The sequence below is a fragment of the Leptopilina heterotoma genome, unplaced genomic scaffold, assembly GCF_015476425.1.
Source record: "Leptopilina heterotoma isolate Lh14 unplaced genomic scaffold, ASM1547642v1 Lhet_65, whole genome shotgun sequence".
NCBI lineage: Eukaryota > Metazoa > Arthropoda > Insecta > Hymenoptera > Figitidae > Leptopilina > Leptopilina heterotoma.
Window position 1 is genome coordinate 4,547,221 of NW_025111152.1, and position 24,527 is coordinate 4,571,747.

The following is a 24,527-nucleotide window of genomic DNA, read 5'->3' on the forward strand; positions in this document are numbered from 1 at the left end:
ACTCGTCGATTCACTTTATAATGTGTGTAGGAGGAATAAGAAATTTCTCTCGATAAAAGAATTCGTCGAAAAATACATTTTATTCACACAGTGAAGTCGACTCTAGGCGCCAAAAAATTTTATCTTTCCATTTTCCAAGAAACTAAAAATTATTTCTTCTTTTGCATTTAATTTTTAAAAAATATTTCAAGTTAAAACAGTAACTTCAGGAAATGCAAATGAAAATTCGATTATATTTATTATAATAAAAATAAAAATAATTCTGAAAATTTCAAGTCACTGAGTGCAGAAGAAAACTATTTTTTTCGAGAAACGAAAAGAATAAAATAATTTTTTCATTCGTTTTAATTTTAAAAAAATCTCTGAAAAATTATCAAACTCCCTATAGATAAATATTAGATATCAAAATTAGTGACAATTTCATTTGCAAAACCCCAAAATAATAGTTTTCGACGGTGATTTCAGGGACATAAAATTTGACTATAGATTAAGATATTTTGTAAACAATTCTCCGAATCGTGTAAAATAAAAAAATATCGTGTCAATTGTTGCTAATTTTTATAAGTTTTTAGCGTTTTTCATTCATTTTTTTTTTTGCCCAGTAAAGTCTGGTCCTTTGGGAAATAGCCGAGATTGAATCCAAGAAAGAGGAAACGAAAACTATATCACATGAGGCGATGAAAACCTCACTTTTATGTAGGAGAGACAGCGAAAAGCGACGTTGCAGGAAAAAATACGCCCCTCTTGAGGGACATATAGTTATTAAAAATAAAGAGATTGTTTATTAAATTGAAATAAGAATTTCCGATAAAAAAAATTGAAATAAACAGAAATGTATTTAGAAAAAGGTTTTCATAAATTCTGCCCTGTGGAACGCGTTAAATGGCATTTTTAATAATAATTATAATCATTAAGGGATTAAAAAAAAATTTTTTCATTATAATTATAATAATCACAATAATAATAATCATAATTTAGAAAATACGGATGAGATAAAAGTAATAACAAAAAAGGTAATAAAAAACGAAAATCAAAATAATAACTAATACAGGCTTGCCACAAAAATTTTATTTTATTTTTCCTTCTCTTTTCCCTGATTTTCAAACAAAATTTTGACTTTTTCCCTGACCCTAAAGAAAATTCTAATTCACTCTAAAAATAATTAGTTACTCAAAAAAATATTCTATTACATTTATTTACGAATTTCTTTAATTGTAAAATTATTCGAAAACATCAATAACTTCTTTTGTAAATAAATATTTAATCATTATTATTTTTCCGTAGGAGTTGTGATTTTCAAAAATTATAAATTCAATAACTTATAATAATTAAAAATGACAGAGTAATAAAATCATTATATTTAATATTATTCAATTTTACAAAATTTCCATTATGCGGAAATTCTTCAATAATTATTAAATATATATTAGAAAATAAAAACTTCAAATTATTTAAAAAAAAATTAACTTAAACTTTTTCAAATAATTAATTCTATCTACAGAATTGTTAGTTAAAAGAATGAAAAATTCAGATTTTCAAAGATTTGAATTTGAAACCTTTTTAAAATTCAATTATTTCTATAAATTCACACTATAAAGCTTTTAATATTCAATATCTAAAATTTTAACTGAAATTAATTTTTAAATCAATTTTTATTATAAAATTCTACTATAATTCAATTATTTAAATATTTATTTCAATTATTTACATATTATTTAACTACAAAAATAAATAATTTTTTGAATAATTGAATATTATTCTCAAAATTAAATTCTCATAAAGAATTTTATCAACAAATTTTTAAATAATTAAATTCTTTTAACGGATTTTAATAAATTTTTTTAAAATAATTAAATTTTTTGAAGAATTCGATTAGAATTGTAGGGGAAGTGCGCCGGTTGTGGGCACCCTCCGGTTGTGGGCACCCCTACGTAAACTTTGACGGCAAGCAGACTTTACTGATCTAAGTATTGCAAGTCGTGTTCGTTGACAATACGGACTTTTCGTATTGATAACGAAACAAATATATGCATTTGTGTAATAGCTGTGAGCATAATAAAAAAAATCTGCATTAAATAAATAAAAAAGTAATTTTGTATTGTTTTCGAAGAGCAACATATGGGTGTAGATTCGTTCAGAAAAAAAGGGTTTAATTTTTTTCTTGCAGTATTGTCATTATATTTTGTGATTTACCTTCGTGTTTAACCAAAATCCTGCATCACAAAATGTGTTGGTCTTTTTAAAAAATGACTGTCATTCCCGGTTGTGGGCACCTTTATGTTAAGGAGGCTCTACCATCTGACAATGATGAGGACTACTGTCTCATCTATCTAAACTTTCTGCCAAGGAAAGTGACAGCCGCAAACTCCATTAAATGCGATGAATATAGTCGTTCAGTGCATTAGAAGTGCGTTATGGTATGCGTACTAGCTACTTCACATGCAAGCATTATGCTTTTGTTAGCGATGAGCATAGTGTGAAAACGTGTCATCATTTTTGTTCTTTATCCCGGCAAAGTCTCTTAAAATAAAGAAACTTTCATTTCTTCTTTATTTGTGTTGGTTTCCTTTAATATTTTTCCATTTTTAGCGGATTTTTCAAGGGTGCCCACAACCGGGTACAAAATTTTTTTTGTTAAAAAATTCCCATTTCACTAAATTTCTAATAAAACTTTTTTATTTAAAGGAATCAATTTAATTCCTTCACTGACAGTCACCTTAGACCTCTAGCTTTAAATTCGTACACATATATTTGTATAATATGCACATGGACAAATGTTATGAGGCAAAAACAAAAGGGTGCCCACAACCGGAACACTTCCCTTATATTTAAAAATAATTTAAATTCTGCAATGAGTTTTATTATTGTTTATGATAATAATTGGATTCTTAAAAAAAATTTTATTAATTATGAAAATAATTGAATTATTGAGAATTTGTAAATAATTGAATCCCTGGGAAATTTTTATTATTTATAAAAATAATTAATTGTTTGCGTAGAATTTTATTAAAATTTTTTTTAAATAATTGAATCCTTTGGAAAATTTTATTAAAATAGTCAATATTGAAAATCACTGCGAATTGTGTGAAACTTTTGAAAATAATTGAATTTCAGAGAAGAATTTTATTATTATACTTTTGAGAATAATACAAAAGTAAAGTCAAAATATTAGCTATTAATAGAAATGAATAAAAATATTAATGATACTTAAATATTTAGTAAATTCTTCCACAATTATTTAATAAATTAATTTTTTCGATTTTTGGAAGACGTATATAAAAGGTAAAAGAAAAACACTCTTTTACTTTCTTATGAAATAGACGACGTTTCGGTGGTCAGGTTCGCCACCATCATCAGGTCACTAGTTAAAGTCAACAAAATAAACATCACGTCAATAAATTAAAAACCATAAATAAACGCAATACAAAAATAAAATATTTAAATTTACAAATCACAAACATATTAAAACGAGTGATTAGTCAAACTGTTTCTAAGGTGTAAAAAAAGATTGCAAGGTTTTCCCATGAGTTATGGAAAAGAAGTTATACTTTAAATGTGTTTCCCGTTATAATTTATTACAAGTTAGTTACGCCTCTCACTTCTTTATCACTTTACAAGTCCCTGAAACGTACGAATAAATATAAATACAATTAACAATTGTCGTTATTCCAAGAACAAACATACGTCTCGGAAAAATTCTGCTGTTAAGAATAAATATCTCTTTTTATTTAAATAAAAATTTATTCGTAAATTTAATTATAAATTCACTCGAAAAAAGGCTATTTCAATTTTTTACATATTTTTCCTGTCACATGAATATATATTTGTAATATTTTTGAAAAAGAAATTGATGTGAATATTTCTAACAAGATTCTAAATATGAATAATAGTAAAAAAAGAATTCACTGATTTAAATTAATGAGTAGAAAGCTGCAGACTAAAACTTTAAAAAATGCATACAATAATAGAAGAAACATTATAGTTTCAGACTGTTCTTTTAAAAAAATGTTTAAGAATTTGAAAAAATCTGCAAGAAGTTAGTTTATCGAGTAAGATTTTATAAACTTAATCAACTCATCGAAAATGTTACTTTCTAAAAAGAATCGTCCATAAAAAATCGAATTCAAAGAGAAATAAGAATACACAGTTTCTAGAAATGCTTTAAATGATTTTAAGTCCACGTCAAGCAGAACGTTACTGAAATTCTCTGGTATGGAGAAAAAGCTGTTTTAATTTACTCTTCTCCTTTGTGACTTGCGTTTCAGCTTTTCAAGAAACTGCTGATGTTTTTTTTCTCTTTCTCTCTCTCTCCCTCTCTACTACTACCACTACTTTCCCTAGGAAATTCTCATTATCTTCCGGTTAACTGCGTAGTATTTGGTTTTCATTATCAAATGCTTGATTGTTTACTACTCTTTGTAAAGTAATTAAACGTAAATTACTTTTCTTTCAAGTAATTCTTCGATATTTTAATTCTAATATACTTTTTTAAATTAAAAAATTTCATTTATCTTATTAAACAAAATTCTATAAAGAGTTTCCGGTCGTTGTATGAGAGAGCTAGAAAAAAAGGAGGAAATATTTCCACTTAATTAAATATACCACACGGAGAAAAATATTTATTTGAATCAACCATATTTTGTTTCAATCTAGATCTTCGCTATATACAGACGAATATACTAAAGTTTGTTAAAAACATATTTCTTGGTACAATTGCAAAAGAAAATTATATATTTAATTCAATATTTTCAAAAAATGTTCTTTCATTGTTAATGGAAATGTTTTGTTATAAATCTTTTACAAAAAAGGTTCGAAAATCGCAACAGAATTGATGCGAATAATTTAAACACAGTTGTGGTTGAAAGTGAAAAATGACAGAGAAGGAGAGAATGTCTGAAGAGGCAAAACGGATTTGGTGTCAAGAAGAAGAAATTGGTTCGAGTTTCAACAAATTCCAATTAGGAGTGTCAGACAATCCTTTAGGGACTAGGGTTGATGAAAAAGAGTTGCCAACTAGACTTTTATGTCCTTGAAAATCATAGAAACAATAATTCAATATTTCTATCAAACTGTAAACGAACTCGAATTTACTAAATTATCGAAAAATTAATTTTTTAATCGTTAACTTTTTTAGCACTAGTCCTACACCAAGGAAGAAGATATATTTTTCTCAGAGGCCACTATATTTTTTATTTTCTGCAAATAAACTTTATTACTTATAAATAAATTTTATTTAGTTCAAACAAATGTTATTTGAATGCGCATGAATATCACATACAAATTATTTGAATGAATATTTATTGAATAGAATTTTCATATAGCTTTGGTTTAAAAATTTTCTATTTTAAATTAGCGCGAATTTTTAAATAGTAAAAATTTTACTTAACTGAACATAAAATCACAGAATTTTGATTTATCAGAATATTCAATTGATTGAAGTTCCAATTAATAGTCTTTATATTTAAAAAAAATGTAATTTGATTAGTCAGCATATCTTTTAAATAAAAAGACTGCTAAATAAAACTTCAATCAAATGAAGATTCTGATAAAAAAGAAGTCGGTGACCTTATATTCTGTTAAAAACTTTTCACTATACAATTTAAAATTAATCAATTTAAAACAAAATTTTAGTCTTTTAATGAAAAGAAGTAAAAAAAATTCTGATGATTTCTATTTGTCATTTCAATTTTGAATTAATTATAAAATAAAAATAATTATAACATAATAAAATATTCAATCTATAAATAATCTATCTAAAGTTAACAAAAAACAAAAGTATAAACAAAAGACAACTTCAGAGTGTGAGGGACAGAAAAAGTGAATGAATGAAAGAATGAAAGAACATTCAAATTATTATAAGTAGTTAATAGTTAACTAGCAACAAATCGCGCGGCTAACTTCTTACTACCTTTTTTAAATAAAATTATCAATTTTAAAAATAATAAAATTTGAAAATTTTCTAATTTAAATTTTTGTTGAAAATACTCAAAAAAAATTCAATTTTGTAGAATTTAAAAACAATTGCAAAAATTCTTTAAAAAAAAATAAAATTCTTCTTATTAAATTCAACTATGTTCAAATCTTGAAAAAAATTCTCGTAAAAATCCCAATTATCTTTATAAATAACAAAATTCTTCTCCAAAGTTAAATTATTATCAAAAATTTTTCTAATTTTAATGATTTTCAATATCTACGATTTTAATAAAATATTTCCCAAAACGAATTCAATTATTTAAAAAAAAATTTAATTTGAAATTTTAGAAAATGACAATTTTAAATGAATGAATTAAATAATAAAAATTTCAGAGGAATTCTATTATTTATAAATTTTTTATAAATTTCTTCGCAATAATTCAATTATTTTCATGAAGAATAACATTTTTTTAACCAGGAATTCAATTATTTTCATAAATAATAAAATTCTATAGGTATGTAGGTTTTCAATTATTTTCATAAATAATAAAATAATAATAATAAAATAATAATAATAAAAAAATATTGAAAAAATTCTCGGCAAAAATTTCAAAAATTTTCCTCAATTCAATGATTTTTATAATATCTACTAAAATTTTTCAAAAGAATTCAATTATAAAAAATTTTATTGAAATACTGCGCAAACATTTAATTATATTCATAAAATAATTAAAATTTCACGCAAGGAATTCAATTATTATTTTCATAAAAAATAATTTAAAATTCTAGAAAATAATAATTGAATTAAAATGATGAAAATAATTTTGATGAAGTTACGGTAACAATATTCTTATAATGTAAAATAATGATTTTATCTCTCGGTCATCTTCGATTATTAGAAAACATGAAGAAATTGATATATTCATGTTTTATAAACAATACTTTTATAAGTTGTTTAATTAAAAAAAGGTTTGAATTTTGAATTTTTGAATGTCTTAATTCCTGTGGAAAATCCTGTTCCAAAGATAAGATTAAAATATAAATTGTGCAAATATTTTTCTTCTTTTTATAAAACAAAATAATAATTTTCATAAAAAAATTGTGATTGAAATAGAAAATAATGGAAAATAAATAAATTTTCTATTTCTTAATCACAGTTGTTTAATAATTTTCTAATTTTTTTAGAAGTAAAGAACAAAAATAATTTCAATTTGACAAAACATAATATTTAACAAAATTTTAGTCTTTTAATGAAAAGAAGTAAAAAAAATTCTGATGATTTCTATTTTCTATCGAAAGTTAACAAAAAACAAAAGTATAAACAAAAGACAACTTCAGAGTGTGAGGGGCAGAAACCAGAAAAAGTGAATGAAAGAATGAAAGAACATTCAAATTAGTATAGTTAATTTAAAATATTACAATTTTTAAAATCAACTGCATGAAAATTCTATCTAATAAAATTCTGTCTAGCAAACATTCTAACTGATAATTTTATATGATATTTATTTGCTTCGTTATTTGTTACAAAAAAGTTGTATTTGGTCAAAATAAATGTTATTTGTTAGAAAGAAGATAACTAAAATATAAACAGAATTTTAAAAAAATAAAAGAATAAAAAAATGTTCTTTTCTTTTTTTTTCATTTTTATGTGATTTTTTATCCAGCAGGGTGTTTTTACATTAAATCATTTTTTATTGCCATTACGGTAAATGAAGCTAATATCCAAGATCGGTTCAGGGCCACTTATTTTTGGTCAAGAGGCAAGTTTCCACGTCATGTATTTTCAGACAACAGCCCAAACGTAATATGTTCGCTTTTAAACATAATACAGACACACAGTTTGGCACTGTTTTATCATAATATTGTCGCCCCCCTATGTGTATATTATATTGCCTCGAACCAGATATTTTCCCAAGAATTAAACAATTGCAAAAATATATATATATATATATATATAGTAGAGCGCAAGAATTCCCCGAACAAGATTTATGACACATGTTTTCTTTTCAACATTTTGCAGAGTTGGAGAATTTCATTTTTTATTTTTACTACCTAATGTTACTTTTCATATTATTTCAATATAATAGTAATTCAATTTATTAACATTTTTTTTATTTTTTGTAATATACATTTAAATCAAAGTTATTTTGTTGTTAATTATTTATTTCAGGATCCTAAAATTTCGAACATTCGAATAAAGGACATTTTTTGTTACTTCATTTAATTCGTACTTCATTGAAAAAATATCAAAAAAATTACTTAGAATATTAGAAAATTATTTTATTGAAAAAATTAATTCGTAACTAAATAAAAATGTTAAGTTTACATTATTTTCTATTTTATTCAGTAAATTATTAAAACTATTTACTCAAGAAAGAAATTTCGTTCGCTTGAACGTTCAAAATATTAAAAGAATTTTATTTTATATTGTACGTTTTTTAAAACAGTTTAATTATTTACTTAATTATTTCATATTTTATTTACTCTATATACTATTTAATTTTATATTTTTCTAAGTTTAATAATAATTCTACTAAGTTATATTTATAATAATACTTTAATTTGAAATAATTTTTCCCATCATCTACCGAGAATCGAAAAAAATTTCTTTATAAATAATACTTTAATTATTTAAATATTAAGCCGTGTTTTAGTTTGAATAAGCTTCAGGTTTATTCTTCTCATAAACAATTAGTAATAGAAAAATGACTAAATTGTCTATTTCGGTGCACGTTTATTGGGTTAGAACTTTATTTTTTTTTAAATTCTGTTTTGTAGATTTCAAAAAAAAAAAACGTAGAAATTTTAGATTTGAATTGCAACTTTGCACGAGAATTTGAAGAGCATGCGGAATGTTTTTCACTGTTAATGCGAAATATTTTTGATAAAAAAAAGAAATTTCGGTTTTAACGAGAAGAACATTGTTACAGGCAAACACTCCACTTCTCGCTGGGGACACGAGACATGTAAGTAACACAAAATTTGTAAAAAAAAAAAAAAAACGATTTTATATCTTGTTGACAAAAAAAAATTTCGCTTTATCAGAAATCATCAGAGGTAGTCAAGCAATACAAATTTTACATCTATTCAATTTTTGCACCAAATCTAATCGCGATTTTCAGTCACTGAACAAAATTTTCCTATTCGAAAAATAAAACAACAATAGTATATTGTGCAACAAGTACAGAAAGAAGCTGTTTTCCGACGAGTGCAAAGTTTGCTGTCCCGAGCGAAGCGAGGGCAGCAATTTGCACGAAGTTGGAAAATCTTCTTTCGTACGTGTTGCACACAGTACTTTGTGCAACACCTTTTGGTTTTGATAAAAAAAGCTGTTTGGAAACGCTAGTTGACGCCAACATACGTACTATTTAGCAGGGTTTGGAACGTATGTTACCGCACTTAATATTCGTGGTTTTTTACGCGTATATTACTGTAAAAAACAGGTATTCTACAAATAGAAAACAAATACTTATGTATATCACCAAAAAAAAACCAAAAGTTTAAGAACTTTGCCGCACTAGTGCAGCAAAATAACCACTTTGCCGCACTAGTGCAGCAAAGTAAGCTCTTTGCCGCACTAGTGCAGCAAAGTACTGTTTTGCGCATACTTTACAGGCATGCAAAGTATTACTTTCCTTACAGGTGTTGCACAAAATATTTTTTACTCTTCAGAAAATTAAATTTTTTAAATTCTGAAATTTAATGAGGTTTTTCTAAAAATTTAGATAAGCAATCCTTACAAAATTTAATTATTTTCAAGAATTTTCGACTAAATTTCTTCTCAAAATCAAATTATTTATTTATTTTTAATAATTATCAAAAAGTTTTTCGAGAATTCAGTTATTTAAATACACGAAGAGGACATTATATTAAATTTTGTAAAAGTATTTCACAATTTGGGGAAAAAATGCGACAAAGCGAAATTTTGATATAAACTTTAAAAAAACTTATGTGAAATTTAAGAATTTTAGTTAAATTTTAATATAACTTTTCTAAATTTCATATTATTTCTTTCACTGTTCAGTATTTTCTATATGTCAAAATTTCTATTTGTTGCACTTGTTCCCCAAATTGTAAAATACTTTTACAAAATGTAATATATATTTTCTCTCCGTGTATGAAAGTTAATTTTTTTTAATAAAATAATTGTAATTTCTTTCTAAAGTTATTAAGGTGAATTATTAATTAATTAAAAATTATTACCATAAGTGTTTAAAATAATTAAATTTTAAAAAATTAGATAAAATTGAAAGAATTTTTGGAAAATATTTTAAAAAATGATCAAGTTTTTGAAGAATTTAATTGCAAAAATGAAAATATAGGTATGGTTTTTCCATACTTCTTTTAAAATAATTGAGTTTCTTAAAAAAATGTTTAGATAATTTAAAAAACTAATCAATTTTCTGAAGAATTTTGATTAAAAATTTTAAAAATATAATTTTCTAGTAATATACATACATTTGATTATCAAACATTTAAATGAAATATTTAAAAAAAACAATTATTTTTAATACAAATTTATAAAATTTTTGAAACAAGTCGAAAAAAGTCGAACTATCTAATGCCTCCGATTTAGATTAAAAATAAAATTATTATTTAAACAATTCTGTAAAAAATTAATAAATAACAACCACAATTTGCATAAAAATGGTTTAAATAATAATTTTCTTTTTTATCTGCAGCGGAATTTATAATTAAAGTTTGGTAATTTGCTTAATTAGGAAAAAAGCCGAAACTAATTAGGTAAATTGCATAATTAAAAAAAGACTGTATTAAGGTGAATTGTATAAAAAGTTAGTAAATAACAATAATAATTTATTTAAACAATCTTTGAATAATAGTTATTGTAATTATTTTCACAAAATATATTTGATTTATTGATTCAATTTTTTAATCTCGAGCCAATACAATTTTCTATAATCAATTTTTGAAAAAATGATTTTAAAAAATTGACTTTACGATAGTTATTGAAATGAGAGAAATCTATTTTTCGAAATTTTCAAAGGGGATGGAAAACATTTTCTTTTCGATCTTTAAATGAGATTATTAGATTTAAAGGAAAGGTTCTTCTCCTTCTTCTTGATTGCCGACAATTGAATGAAAATTAGGGAACAGAAGAGAGAACGAATCACGTTTCGCAAACTTAGCGAATTCTTCTACACGTGGTAAATATTCTCTCTGTCTCCCTCTCTCTCTCGCTCGCAATCTAATTTAACTCGAAATTAATCACACTAACTTCGGCAATCGCACTAAGCGACGCTCGACATTTGGCTGCTCAAGCAGCCAACGACAAGTCGCGCTAAGTTTCTTACGTAATTTGGCCAAGTCTGAATCGATTTGGTCGTTAACGGTCGTTAATAAGCATTGGGAATTAACGACGATTTCAGAAACTAGGCACCAACTTTGAAACTCGATAGTTAGTATCGTTCAAAACTTCTATTACTCACTGTTAATTAATGAAAACAGTGATTTATAAACCCTTCATCGAGTAATTAGAAATTCACATTTTTTTTTAATTTCAATTTGTATTTTTGAGACAGTTTTTTTAATTACATTTTCAAATTGTATCTTTAGTTTATATTTTCAATTTACTTTTTCGAATATTTATTTATTTAGGTACTATTAATTTATCTCTTTAAATCTAAGTTGGTGAAAAGTTATTCACAAAATAGTAAAAATTTCCATTAATCAATCTAATTATTACTGTTTTTAAATTCGATTTTTCTCCGTGAGTGTAAAAGAACAAGGAAAAATTCGAAAATAGCAACTTTTACTATAATTTGACAGTAAAAAGTAAACTAAGAAACTTCTCATTTCTACAAATGTTTACTATTTTCGACAGTAAAAATTGCTACGTTCGAAGTACATTTTTGTAAAAATAAGTAAAATGCACTTCAAACGTAGCAAAATTTACTCCGAAAATAGTAAAAGTTGCAAAACAGAAGTGCGTAGAAGTTCCAGACAGTTTGGATTTTATACTGAAGTAAATAGTAAGAGTTACTCTATTTTTTCCATGAAAAGACTTGATGCGCGCGCAATGTGTAAAAAGTGGGGATAGCGTAAAGGCGAACTTTCTTTTTTTATATATAGCAATACTAATTATTTGATGTTCACAACAAATTTACGCTAGACTTTTTCTTGAAAAAATGCCATTTTTTCAAATTTATTTATTTTTTTGGTTAAAGTAAACTTTGTCTTCTAATCCCTCAAGTAATTTTTCCAAGAAAACAAATGCGAGCGTGATGGGAGTAAAATAAATCGAGAGTCGTGTTTTGTGGTGGGAAATATTTCGTGTGTGAATAAGTCAGCAATCAGGAGTAAAAGTTATGGGGACATTTTTATTGGACGACAGAAAAGATACAACAGTTGACACTTACAAATGTACCCTTCCTGTTAGGACACCATCTTATGTTTAAAATATCAGAGAAGAGACGCTTCTATAAAAGCAATGTTCTTTTGAAACGAAAACGATCCCCTTAATTGAATTACGATTTCAAGTGTATGGGAATAAAAGGAATGTATCTACATTTTTCATTTGAAGAGATATATACAGAAAGTGTGAATACATTATGTATTCAATTCTCGAGAGAGAGAGAGAAACATTTTTTAAAATTGTTTTATGTTTACTTCCACTTGATTGCGTTTTCGGAATATGCTTTCAATTGGAATTTTATTTGAAAGGGGGAAAAAAATTATAGTTGGTGACAATTTTTTCCGATATGATTTATTTTTCTTGGCTAAACCGCACTCTTTCGTAAAATAGTGGTTGGCAAAGTTATAGGTATAGAAGAGAAAAATTTTCCAAACTTTTTAAAGATGAAGTACTACTCAATTTGCCAGACTCAATATTCATATCATATGTTATGCCTCGCTTCATACAATTCGCAGAGGCTGCAGAGATCTCTCTTCTCGAATGTCAGTAGATGAAACATGACCGACAAAATTCGAGCGGCTACAAATCGAATTAGAGTTGCTATGAATCTCTTGCTATATACCATACGTAGGATGAAAATGATCAAATGGGTACGAGTGACTTTTGGGAATTGTCAAGTTTTGTCAATTAAACTTCCCCTTTGCCTTTTTCATTGCCGATGAAAGACTAGTTTTAGTACTCTTCAAAAAGGAAAATTTCTAAAAATCTTTTACTCTCTAAAGGTGAAAAATTTACTTTATTAGATTCACTATAGCTAGAAAATTTTCAATTTTCGTTCAACATATCAATCGTATTAATAAATAATAGTAATTATAATCATATTTAGCAAGATCGTTCGCAATTAAGAATTTATTTTTTTTAAATATATATTTTAATAACAAAATAGTCGAAAAAGGACAAAAAGGATTTTTTTCACTGAATACGAGGCCTGCTTCTAGTTTTGGACTGATTACTAAACTGTTTTAGATTGAATGCTATTTTACGAAAATAATAACTAAACTATTTATTAAAAATTCAGTGTAGTTGTACTACAACAATAAATATAAAAATTTATTATTAAATACTGTTCTTTCATATTTGATTTGCTCCGTAGCAAAAAAACACGATTAATTTACCATTCGAATCGAACATCAGAAAAAGAAAATTCTGAATGTCAATATTTAATTTAGACAAGAGCACTCTCCTTGGAATAATCTTTTCTGTCAAGCAGTCTCGCCCTTTATCAACTACAAATATCTAGCCGGAAGTATCTTTTCTGTATCATCATTTCTTCCCTCTACTTGTACAGCCACAAATTGCTGGGATTAGTTGTCGAGAGACGGATTACAAATTATTATCACCTCCCTATATTTTCGATCCCAAGGGCAAATGTCATTCATACAGTCCACTTTTTCGACCCCTTCAATAAAGAACAGCAGAAAAAAAAGAAAAAAACAAACTCATTTCTTTTTTATTCCCTTCCCATTCTCAATTTATGGTCATTTTTATCGTTCTTCTTACTTTAACATCACTATTATATTTATACTATATTTATTGTCACTTCCATTATGTAACGATTTTCTTATTTCATGAAAATAAATAAAAACCGCGACAATACAAAATACAAAAACAATAAAAATTATAAAACAAAGAATTTAAAATAATAAAATAAAACAATGAAATTGCACAAAATACAAAATACTCGATTAATAAACACACAAATAATTTACAAAAAGAAATAAAATGTATATTTCCGTCAAAAGTTTAATTCAAATAGGCCTGACGTCAGGGATTTATACAAGTATAGAAAATAAAATGACAAATAGACACACAAACATACGCACATCCAAATAACAATATTTAAAAAGAAATCAATCAAAATAATAAATTAATAAACAAAATAATTAAAAAGAATAATTCGCAATTCATCACACGACTAAAATCACTCTCTTTCTTTTATACCATCAGACATAGACATTTTTAAATAATAATTTAATTTTAATTATCAAAATTTATAAATTTGTGCACCTGAAATCTCCAGGGCCACTTTATTAATTACGGTCGTTCTGTTGAGGAAGATTTTGGTTTCCCGACCGGTTCCGACTTCCAAGTCACCATATTCGTCCAATATTATAAATAATTATCTTCATTTTATTAAATCCGTATCCAATGGTCATTAACGGCCACACTTTATATTTAACACAAAAAGAAACACATATTTTACAAAACAAAAAATAATAAACTGAATTTTTAAATAAATTTGAATTTAAGAAAAGAACTACCTTTCGTGTCCTCGGCCGGCACGTGAGAGCGTAGCCGCTGTTGATCCCGTGTCGATGAATTGCGAAAGTCAATTAATAAATTAATCAATCGCACTTTTCATCGACCCCGCGATTCAACCCGCCAAGCCCCACTCTTAGCCGAATATTGAGAACACGAAAATAATTAAATTTTGGAAATACTTTGAAGTCGGACCGGTAACATTTTCCAGGAGTCAATCTCTCATAAGATTGTATCGCTTCAATTACTTTTATCATTAAACAAAATACTTTGCTTCATTCTTAAAAAAAATATTCTTTATCATTATTTTTTCGTTATATTTACCAGACTTTCGTTTGAACTTTTTTTCAAAATATAGGAATATATCATTGATTTTTTAAAAAATATTTTTATTATTGTTTCAATTTTCAAATAATCATCTTTTGGACGCTATCAATTATATCAATTTATTTTTAAGTAAAAAAATTGTTAATTCAAAAGATTATAAATTTAAAAACTGAAGAAAATGACAAATATTACAACTTATAAAAAATTAAGCATCTATTCTCTAAATCAGCGAAATTATGTACACAAAGTAGGAAAAGTATAACAAACGTATTTGAAATAATATTTCTATTTTAAAACAATGCTTTATCATACATAGTGAATGTAAAAACTTTAAAAATTGACAATAAATCATGCAAACAAATTCTGAAATATACTCGATCGTCATTAAGGAATTTTCGCCAAAACAATTTTCCCTCACCGCCCCGAATAGAAAACCATAAACTATTAATCAACTTCAAGAGAAAAGTCTGCTTGTGTCTTGTTGAAAAATTTTTTTTTTGTTTTATATACCAAAAGTAATTAAAAATCTATAAAATCTTATCCATCATTCACTTGCGAAAATAAAAAAAAATAGTATAATAGAAAATTTTTTTTGTTGCAATTTTCTAAAAAAAAAGAGAATTGTAAAATGCTTTTCCGATAAATACCAACCCAGGATGTGAATAACGATCCATCACAATTTCGCGGTATTCGCAAAGCGACATACGCATTTCCAGTATTCTATATAGTATATATATATTATATTATATGAAATGTGTATTAATGTTCCTCCGCCCGCATATTATGAGTAATTATTCTTTTCCGCTCCACAGGTATTACAATTTCGTCATTGTCTGTCGATAATACTAATGGATGTTCCCTTGTGACATTTTTACGGAAACAAAAGTAATTTTTATTTTCTAACAAATCGCATTTGTGTTGTATGATTGCATAAGAGAAAGAGACGCAACAATTATGAGAGGAGAAAAAAGAATTCTAATACGCTGACATCAGAATTAAAAGTAGGACAAATATATTTTAAAATATGTTTAAAATGTATAGGTATATCAAATATATTAATCAGGGTTGCCACAAAATATTAATTTCATTTTTCCCTGATTTTCAGAAAAAATGTTGTCTTCTTCCTGACCCTAAAGAATATTCTCATTCATTTTAAAAATTATTAGATACTCAAACAAGTGTTCTATTACATTTATTTAGAAATTTTTTTAATTGTAAAATTAGTCTATTAATAGAATTTAATTTATTATTAAATAAAACAACCTTTAATAATTTAAATTTACATACAATGTTTAAAAAGAAATTAAATTATTGAAAAAATATATTAATAAAATCCTTCGCAAGAATTCAATTATTTTTAAAAATAAAATTAATAAAAATTTTCATAGGATTTCAATTATTTTTAATACAATTTGAAAATTTAAATAAATTCCTAGAAAAATGTAATTATTTTCAAAAATTTTTTGCAAGAATTCAATAACATTTCACAAATAATGAAATTCTTCGTTGAAATTCAAATATTTTCAAACTACTATTTTAATAAAATTTCTCAAAAGAATTCAATTATTTAAAAAAAATGTAATAAAATTCGTTGCAGGAATTCAATTATTTTCATAAATAATAAAATTCTTCACAGGATTTCAATTATTTAAATAGAAATGTATAATAAAAATTCGTTGTAAGGATTCAATTATTCTCCTAAATAATAAAATTCTTCACAGGATTTCAATTAAACAGGATTTTTAATTCAATTTTAAGTAAATTCTTTGAAAAATGTGATAATTTTCCAAAATTTTATTAAAATTCTTCGTAAGAAATTAATTATGAATTATTTTTAATAATTTTTGCAAAACCTCGAGAATTTTTAAATCCATTTGTTTACGAAATGGAACGCAATGTTTACAAATTAATTTTACAAAATGTCGATTATTCGAAAATTCTTTCATTAAATATATTTTAGAAAATAACAATTTCAAATAATTTCAAAAAAATTCAATTTAATTTTTTCAAAAAAATTAATTCTACAGAATGCTTTGTTAAAAGTATGAAAAATTCAAATTTTCAAAGATTTTATTTTTAAAACCTTTTCAAAATTATTTTAAATAATTTTTTTTTAACTTCTTTGAGAATTTTTTAATCCATTTGTTAACAATTCAATTTTACGAAATTTCGATTATTCGAAAATTCCATTTTTTCTAAAAATTCATGCTACAATGCTTTTAATAAATTCAATTATTATCTAAAATTTTAACTGAAATTTATTTTTATATCAATTTTTTTTAGAAAATTCTACGAGAATTCTATTATTTAAATACAAAAATAAATAATATATTGAATATTTGAATTTTCTTAAAATTGAATTATCATTATAATTTTTTTAACAAAATTTTAAATACCTAATTGAATTGGTTGTACGAATTTTAATAAAATTTTCAAGAATAATTATATTCTTTGAGGAATTCGATTAAAATTGTATTAAAAATAATTGAAATTCTATGATGAGTTTTATTATTCATGAAAATAATTGAATTTCTGTAAAAATTTGATTATTTATGAAAATAATTGAATTATTGCGAAGAAATTTATAATAAAATTTGTAAATAATGAAATTCCTGTGAAATTTTTATTAATTTGTTAAAATAATTAAAATTTTGTGTAGAATTTAAAAAATTTTTTTTTTAAATAATTGAATTCTTTTGAAAAATTTTAGTAAAATAGTAGATATTGAGGATCATTCAATTGATGAAAATTATTGAAAGTAATTGAAATTTTGCCAAGAATTTTATTAAAAATTTTGAAGATAATTGAATTTTGGAGAAGAATTTTATTATTCATAAAAATAAATTAAAATGTTAACGAGAATTTAAAAAATTTTTTTAACATAATTGAATTTTAGAGAAGAATTTTATTATTTATAAAAATAAATTCAAATGTTAACGGGAATTTTTAAAAATTCTTCAATAGAATTTTATTACTTTTGAAAATAATTGAATTTCTGCAATCATTTATAACTTCTCCTAAATTCAATTTTTTCCACTTACTTTAATAAAGTTCCCTGACTTTTCCCTGAATTCTCTGACCTGTGGCAACGCTATTAAGGGGACATTCCATTCCATCCATTTTTTTGACATTTTGAACTGGAATGTCCCCTTAATAGAAGAAAAATTAGGGTGTTGACCTTCGTGAAAAGCGAAAATTAAATTGTTGCTCACCTTTATAATGCCGCAGGGATTGCATTTTTTTATATCCTCAAGATAGGTGCACTGGAAAAAATATTTATTAACAATTAATTTCTTAAAAATTAAGGCACATAAAAATTAGAGATAAAATGAACTCGAAATTTTGTTTGTATTTTTCGTTTTTAAAAACGTTGCAGAGTTCAACTTCATTTTTCTCAGTGTAGTTGCGCATAATTTTATGATAAATACTATTTAAAATTTGAAGTAAAAAAAATGTTAGTGCCACGTTGGATAAAAATGTTTTTTTTTCTCTATTTCTCTCTCGTACACTATACTAGAGTGCTTCACGAAGCGAACATTGACAGGCAAGTTTCCCAATTTACGCTTAGATGCAAACGATCCATGATACAAGAAATTTCCATGCAAAACGTTGTCGTTGCAGGACGGAAATTGGGATGAATACAGACATACGACAACGTTGCCTAGACTACATGTCACCTACTTTGTCAACATCATTTCACTATTGAAATTGTTTCAAGAAAAAAAAGTTGAGAAAATTTTTCGTTGTACGATGTTTTCACATTTCAAAAAGCTTTTACTTTTCAATGTAAAATATTCAAGTTCTATACTATGAATGTCGAAAAATTTACAAGTTTTCTGTTTTTAAAAATTTCTCCCACATATAAAACACGTATTTTTTATTTTTCTCGCAGTACTATACACTATACAGTAAACACTTGGGAAAAAATTTCTTTCTTTCTTTTCGCAAAGGAATTAAAAAAAAATTCAAAGGAGTATTTTTTTTCATTATTCATGTCAAGAGATGTTGTGAGTTTGAAGTAAATGAAAAATATCACAAATATGTTGAAATTATGTTTGAAAAATGTAGAATTGTAATAAAATACTTCATTGTTTTTATTTACTTTTTACAGTTGGGTATTTCTAGGGGAAACATTCAAAACTTTTGGATGCAACGTCGAAACTGGAAGGTCGTAAAGTTACGAATGTAAACTATAAACGGTATACGTGCACTGTTCGAAATGGAGTACATTCGTGAATCGAGAAAACGAACTCGAGCAGCTCGAGAGTACTATTACGAGAGATGTTTCTCCGTATTTCGTTCACGATATAATTAAAAAAATGCTAAAACTTCTCAAAATAACACACTTTCTTGACTAAAAAAATACAATAAAATTCTCTGGACAAGAAATTTTTCTTTCTTACAAGGTTGCCACAAAAACATTATTTTATTTATCCCTGACTTTTTTCTGATTTCTTTTGACTTTTTCCCTAAAGAATATTCTGATTCACTCTAAAATTATTAGATACTCAAAAAAATGTTCTATTACATTTTTTTACGAATTTCTTCAATTGTAAAATTATTCGAAAACGTCAATAGCTTTATTTAAAATAAATATTTAATCATTATTATTTTTCCATAGGAATTAAGATTTTCAAAAATGTTAAATTCAAACTTTTTTGAAATTCAACAACTTTTAAGAATATTACATACCTATTATAAAACATTAAGATTATTTATATTATTTTTTCATAGGAATTAAGATGTTCAAATATTTCAAATTTAATAACATAAAGAATATTATTATAAAACATGACCAAATAATAAAATCATTATTTTATATTATAAGAATATTATACTTCTTCAAAATTGTTTTCATCATTCCAATTCAATTATTTTCTGAAATTTTTAACTAAAATTCTTCTTTAAATCATTTATTTTTAATAATTTTAAAAAAATGTTCTTTGAGAATTTCCAAATCCATTTGCTTACAAATTCAGTTTTACAAAATTTCGATTATTTGGAAATTCTTCAATTAAATATACATTATAAAATAAAAACAGCAAATAATTAAAAAAAAATTCAATTAAACTTTTTAAAAAAAATTAATTCTACAGAATTGTTTGATAAAAGTATGAAAAATTCAAACTTTCATCTAAAATTTTAACTAAAACTCATTTTTAAGTCAATTTTTATTAGAAAATTTTACGAGAATTCAATTATTTAAATACAAAAATAAATAATTTATTGAATAATTGTATATTAAAATGTATATGTAAAATGTGTATTAAATAATAATTGCATATTAATGATTAATGAGTTGTATTTTTGACCGTATTAATACATAAATTTTGATGATGTAAAGGCCTAATTACGGTTTGTAGGTGTTAATTTCTTGTGAAAAGAACTTTTCTTTCTTTTTCTCTCAACTAGTTTCGAACCTTTATTAGTTCCTCATCAGAAGATTATTCGTAAAGTACATATCATCCAAATACAGATAGATAGACGTAGAGAGATCTTAGAGAGGATCAGTTTTTTATTTTATTTAAACAAAATCTAGAGAGAAGGAAAATGTGTTTTTAGGTTATGCTATTTTATAAATATGAAAATTAAAGATAAACGTAAATGAAAAGACAAAAACTTACCATTTTTACATTCTCATCACATGAGAAAGTATTAGTTTTGGTCGAAAATTGACTTTTGCTAATTTCATGAAATCTCGACGTTTTTGGGTCCCCTGAACCCGAAAAACATGGTCTGTCGAGTACGTCTGTCTGTGTGTCTGTCTGTCCGTCTGTCTGTATGTATGTCCGTCTGTAGACCAAAAAGTTGTTGACACAATAACTTTTGAAAATCTTATCTGATCGTTTTTAAATTTGACACACTTAAAGTTGGTGTAAAAATGAAGGTTAAGTTCGTTAACCAGCCATTTTCGTTAAAAACTACAAAAACTACACTAGTTTCAAAATTTTGAAAATTCAATTTTTTCACATTTCAGAATTTTTAACTTTACATTATTTTAGATTAGGAAAATACAAACAACTTTTCTTTATAACATTTTTTCATAAAAACTCATTTTTTTTTTAAGTTTTTGGGCCAGACCAGCTCAAATGTGTTAAAATTTTTTATTGATTTTCTAAAATATTAAATCTTTTATAAATGTCTGTAGTTCACAACAAAACAAAATTACTCTTTTAACCATTTTCTGCATTAACAAAATATTACAACAGTTAAAAAAAATTAATAACTCAAAAAAAAAACAATTATATAAACAATTTGAATTATTTATATATTGTACCCTTCTAATTGCAATTAAACTTATAGAAAATGTACTTACAATTAGTAGTTTTCTTCTTGAAGTTGGGCAAAAAAACATGAAGATATTTTATGATTTTATCAATTTTAGCAACATTTTAAACAAATAATTGTTATTTAGAAATGAAGTGCTGGCTGCAATAAGGGGACGAACGCGTTGTTGAAAGGAATAATACCAGTCAGGTAGCAGTAAGCGACTCAAGGTTTGTCACTGCTACCCGACTGGCAGTATCCCATCCAAGCCTTGCGTTTGTCCCCTTATTTGCAGCTAGCACTTCAAATCACGTACGCAAAAAACTTGATACTTGTATTTTTAAAATATTGTAGCTTCTTATTGAGCAAACCATTTTACTGCAAAGATAATTAGTGATTAAAAATATTTTCATATTTTCTAACAGCAAGAACAAAAATTTGCATTAAGTTCACTTAATCTGGAAATCATCAGCAAACAAAAATATGTGATGAGAATGTAATCCTTAAAGTCGTAGTAACCTTAAGAAAAAAAAATCGTTTCAGGAAACGTATATAGGAAACAGAATAAAGAACGCAAATAATGCACATCGGTCTAGGACAACTGCGAGCGAAGCGCGCAGCGCGACGACCAAAATTCGCGCGCCCCAAGGCGCGCTGAAACTTAAAAAGTTTTAAAAAAAAATGTTATGGTTTAAAAGAAGTTATTAAATTATAATATACTTTATCCAGGTTATCAATATCTGTTCTATAATTAATACTATTAGTATTGTTTTTTATATAGAACATTTCTAAATTTTTTCTTTTCCAATTATTGTTTTTGATATGTAAAATATTTACGTTATTGAAATCAAATGAATGATTATTGTTAGAAGCGTGATTTGTTAAGGCATTTATATTTTTATATTTATAAAGTATATTATAATTTAATAACTTCTTTTAAACCATAACATTTTTTGTTAAAACTTTTTAATCCTTTTATATTTCAAATTCTAGAATAATATAATTCTCTACCTTACCGATATTACCTGTACTTTGCTAAGCAACACAACCTCTCTATCAAAACACTTTTACGGAAACATTTCTCTTGGAAAACATGTGCTTCCGTAAAATTTACAAAATAAATTATATATAAAAAAATAATATGGAGATTTTCTATTTTTCTTTTAAAAAAAGAAATCTATTCTTATTACTATATTAAACAAGTTGTAAATCCAGATGTTCATTACATGAACATTTTGCTTCCTCTTTACGACCAGCAAAAAAAATTTGCTTCCTCGTGGAGGAAGCATTAACGATAAATATATTTCACTTTTAAATCATTTTTAATACAATTTAACATTTATAAAATAAAGTTCATTCCTCTTAATAAAAACAATAAAATTTTCTTATACAGTAATATGAATTTAAATAAACAAAAAATTGTAGTAAAAAAGTGAATTTTTCAACTGTAATTGTAATTAATTCTATAATTTTCAATATAATATATACTTTATATACGTCAATCGATTCGTCTTGATGCAAAGAATATGATTTTTTATTTATTTTTCAATAAATAATAACATTTTATTGTACAGCAACATGATTTTAAAAAAAAATAAATTTTTATTAAAAGTGCAAATTTTTTGTCTATAATTGGTTTTAATTCTATAAATTTAAATACAATATATACTTTATATATACCAATCGATCCGTCTTGGTGCAAAGAATAAGATTTTAGAAATAAATGAGTAAGATTTTCTTATACGGCAACATAATTTTGCGGAAAGAACTCATTTTTTGATAAAAATGCGAATTTTTCAGCTTTAATTGTGTTTAACTCTGTAAATTTTCATACAATTTATACTTTTTATATACCAATCGATTCGTCTTGATGCAAAGAATAAGATTTTATTATAGATTAACTTCAATAACCACCTTAAAAAAATTTTTTTGAGAAAAAATTTTTTTAAAAAAAAAGTCAAAAAAAATTTTTTTTCTGAGAATTTTTTAAAGTCTATCAATCCATTTCGAGATATTTTTATGATAAATATACATGGTAAATTTGAGTCAAATTCGTTAAAACCTTTTCGAGTTATCGTGTTCACAAAAATCGGGATCCGCACACACACACACACATCCATACATACATCCGGACAATTGTTCAGGGTCTTATACACTGGAACCCCGCTCGTGTCAAACCCGCTGCTGTGACTATGTTTACAAAGTTTGGTGAGGAGGTAGTGAGGCGGGAGGAAAAGAAATGTAGAGAGCGCTACAGTGCCGTGAGCATTCGTAAGAAAATAGTGTTCCGTAAGGGCCCTGATAAAAAATTTATTATAATGTCGGAAATAAAACCCAGAAAAAGAAGCAAAACCTTTTTTTTTTCATTTTTCGGAATGTTTAAATGAAAATGTTTACTTTTTAAAATAAAAATTCAAGCACATAAAGGAACTTGTGAAAATTAGTGTTAGCAGACCATGTCTCAAAACTTTCATACGGCCATGTTCGACCTTTCAAGGACGTTCCCGCTCGTGTAAACACACTCCCGATCCGTTTACACGAGCGGGGTTTCAGTGTATAACATAGTCCTATATAGAAGAAAATTTGTTAAAAGGATTTTTAAAAATTTTGTAAATTAAACGACTACAAAGCTTCCTCACGAGGAAGCAAAAAATTGCAAAAAATTAAATTCCTGTGAAATTTTTATTATTTATGAAAATAATTAAATGTTTGTGTATAAATTTATTAAAATCTTTTTTAATATTTGAATTCTTTTGGAAAATTTTTTAAAATAATTGAAATTTTGCCACGAATTTTATTCAAATTTTTAATAATAATTGAATTTCAGAGAAGCAATTTATTATTTACAAAAGTAATTGAAATTTTGAGGAGAATTGTTTTAAATTTTTCAACATGAAATGAAATGAAACATATAATCGAATTTCTGAGAAGAATTTTCTTACTTTTAAAATAATTGAATTTCTGCAATCATTTAAAATTTCTCCAAAATTGTTCTTAGTGTGTTTCTAACTAAATTTCTTAATTAAATAAATTATTTTTAATAATTTTTTATAAAATTCTTGGAGAATTTTCAAATCTATTTATTAACAATTCAATTTTACCAAGTTTCCATTATTTGAAAATTCAATTTTTTCTAAAAATTCATGCTTAAATGCTTTTAATAATTCAATTATTATCTAAAACTTTAACTGAAATTCATTTTTAAATCAATTTTCTTTAGAAAATTCAACGAGAATTCTAGTATATTTAAATTTTAAATACAAAAACAAATAATTTATTGAATATTTGAATTTTCTTAAAATTGAATTCTCATAATAATTTTTTTAAC

General features: G+C 24.9%; 1 protein-coding gene across 4 annotated transcripts in view; it reads left to right on the forward strand.

Moving 5' to 3' along the window:
- Nucleotides 1-24,527, forward strand: part of LOC122510014 (disks large 1 tumor suppressor protein) — a 1,103,313-nt gene that overhangs the window by 809,498 nt on the left and 269,288 nt on the right. For 3 of the 4 annotated variants that reach the window (XM_043624398.1, XM_043624394.1, XM_043624397.1), the window contains exon 6: nucleotides 8,844-8,879. The exons of the other annotated variant lie outside the window; for it this stretch is intronic. In XM_043624398.1, coding sequence (XP_043480333.1) covers nucleotides 8,844-8,879 — 36 coding nt within the window. The remainder of the gene's footprint in view (nucleotides 1-8,843; nucleotides 8,880-24,527) is intronic. 4 annotated transcript variants of the gene reach the window in all.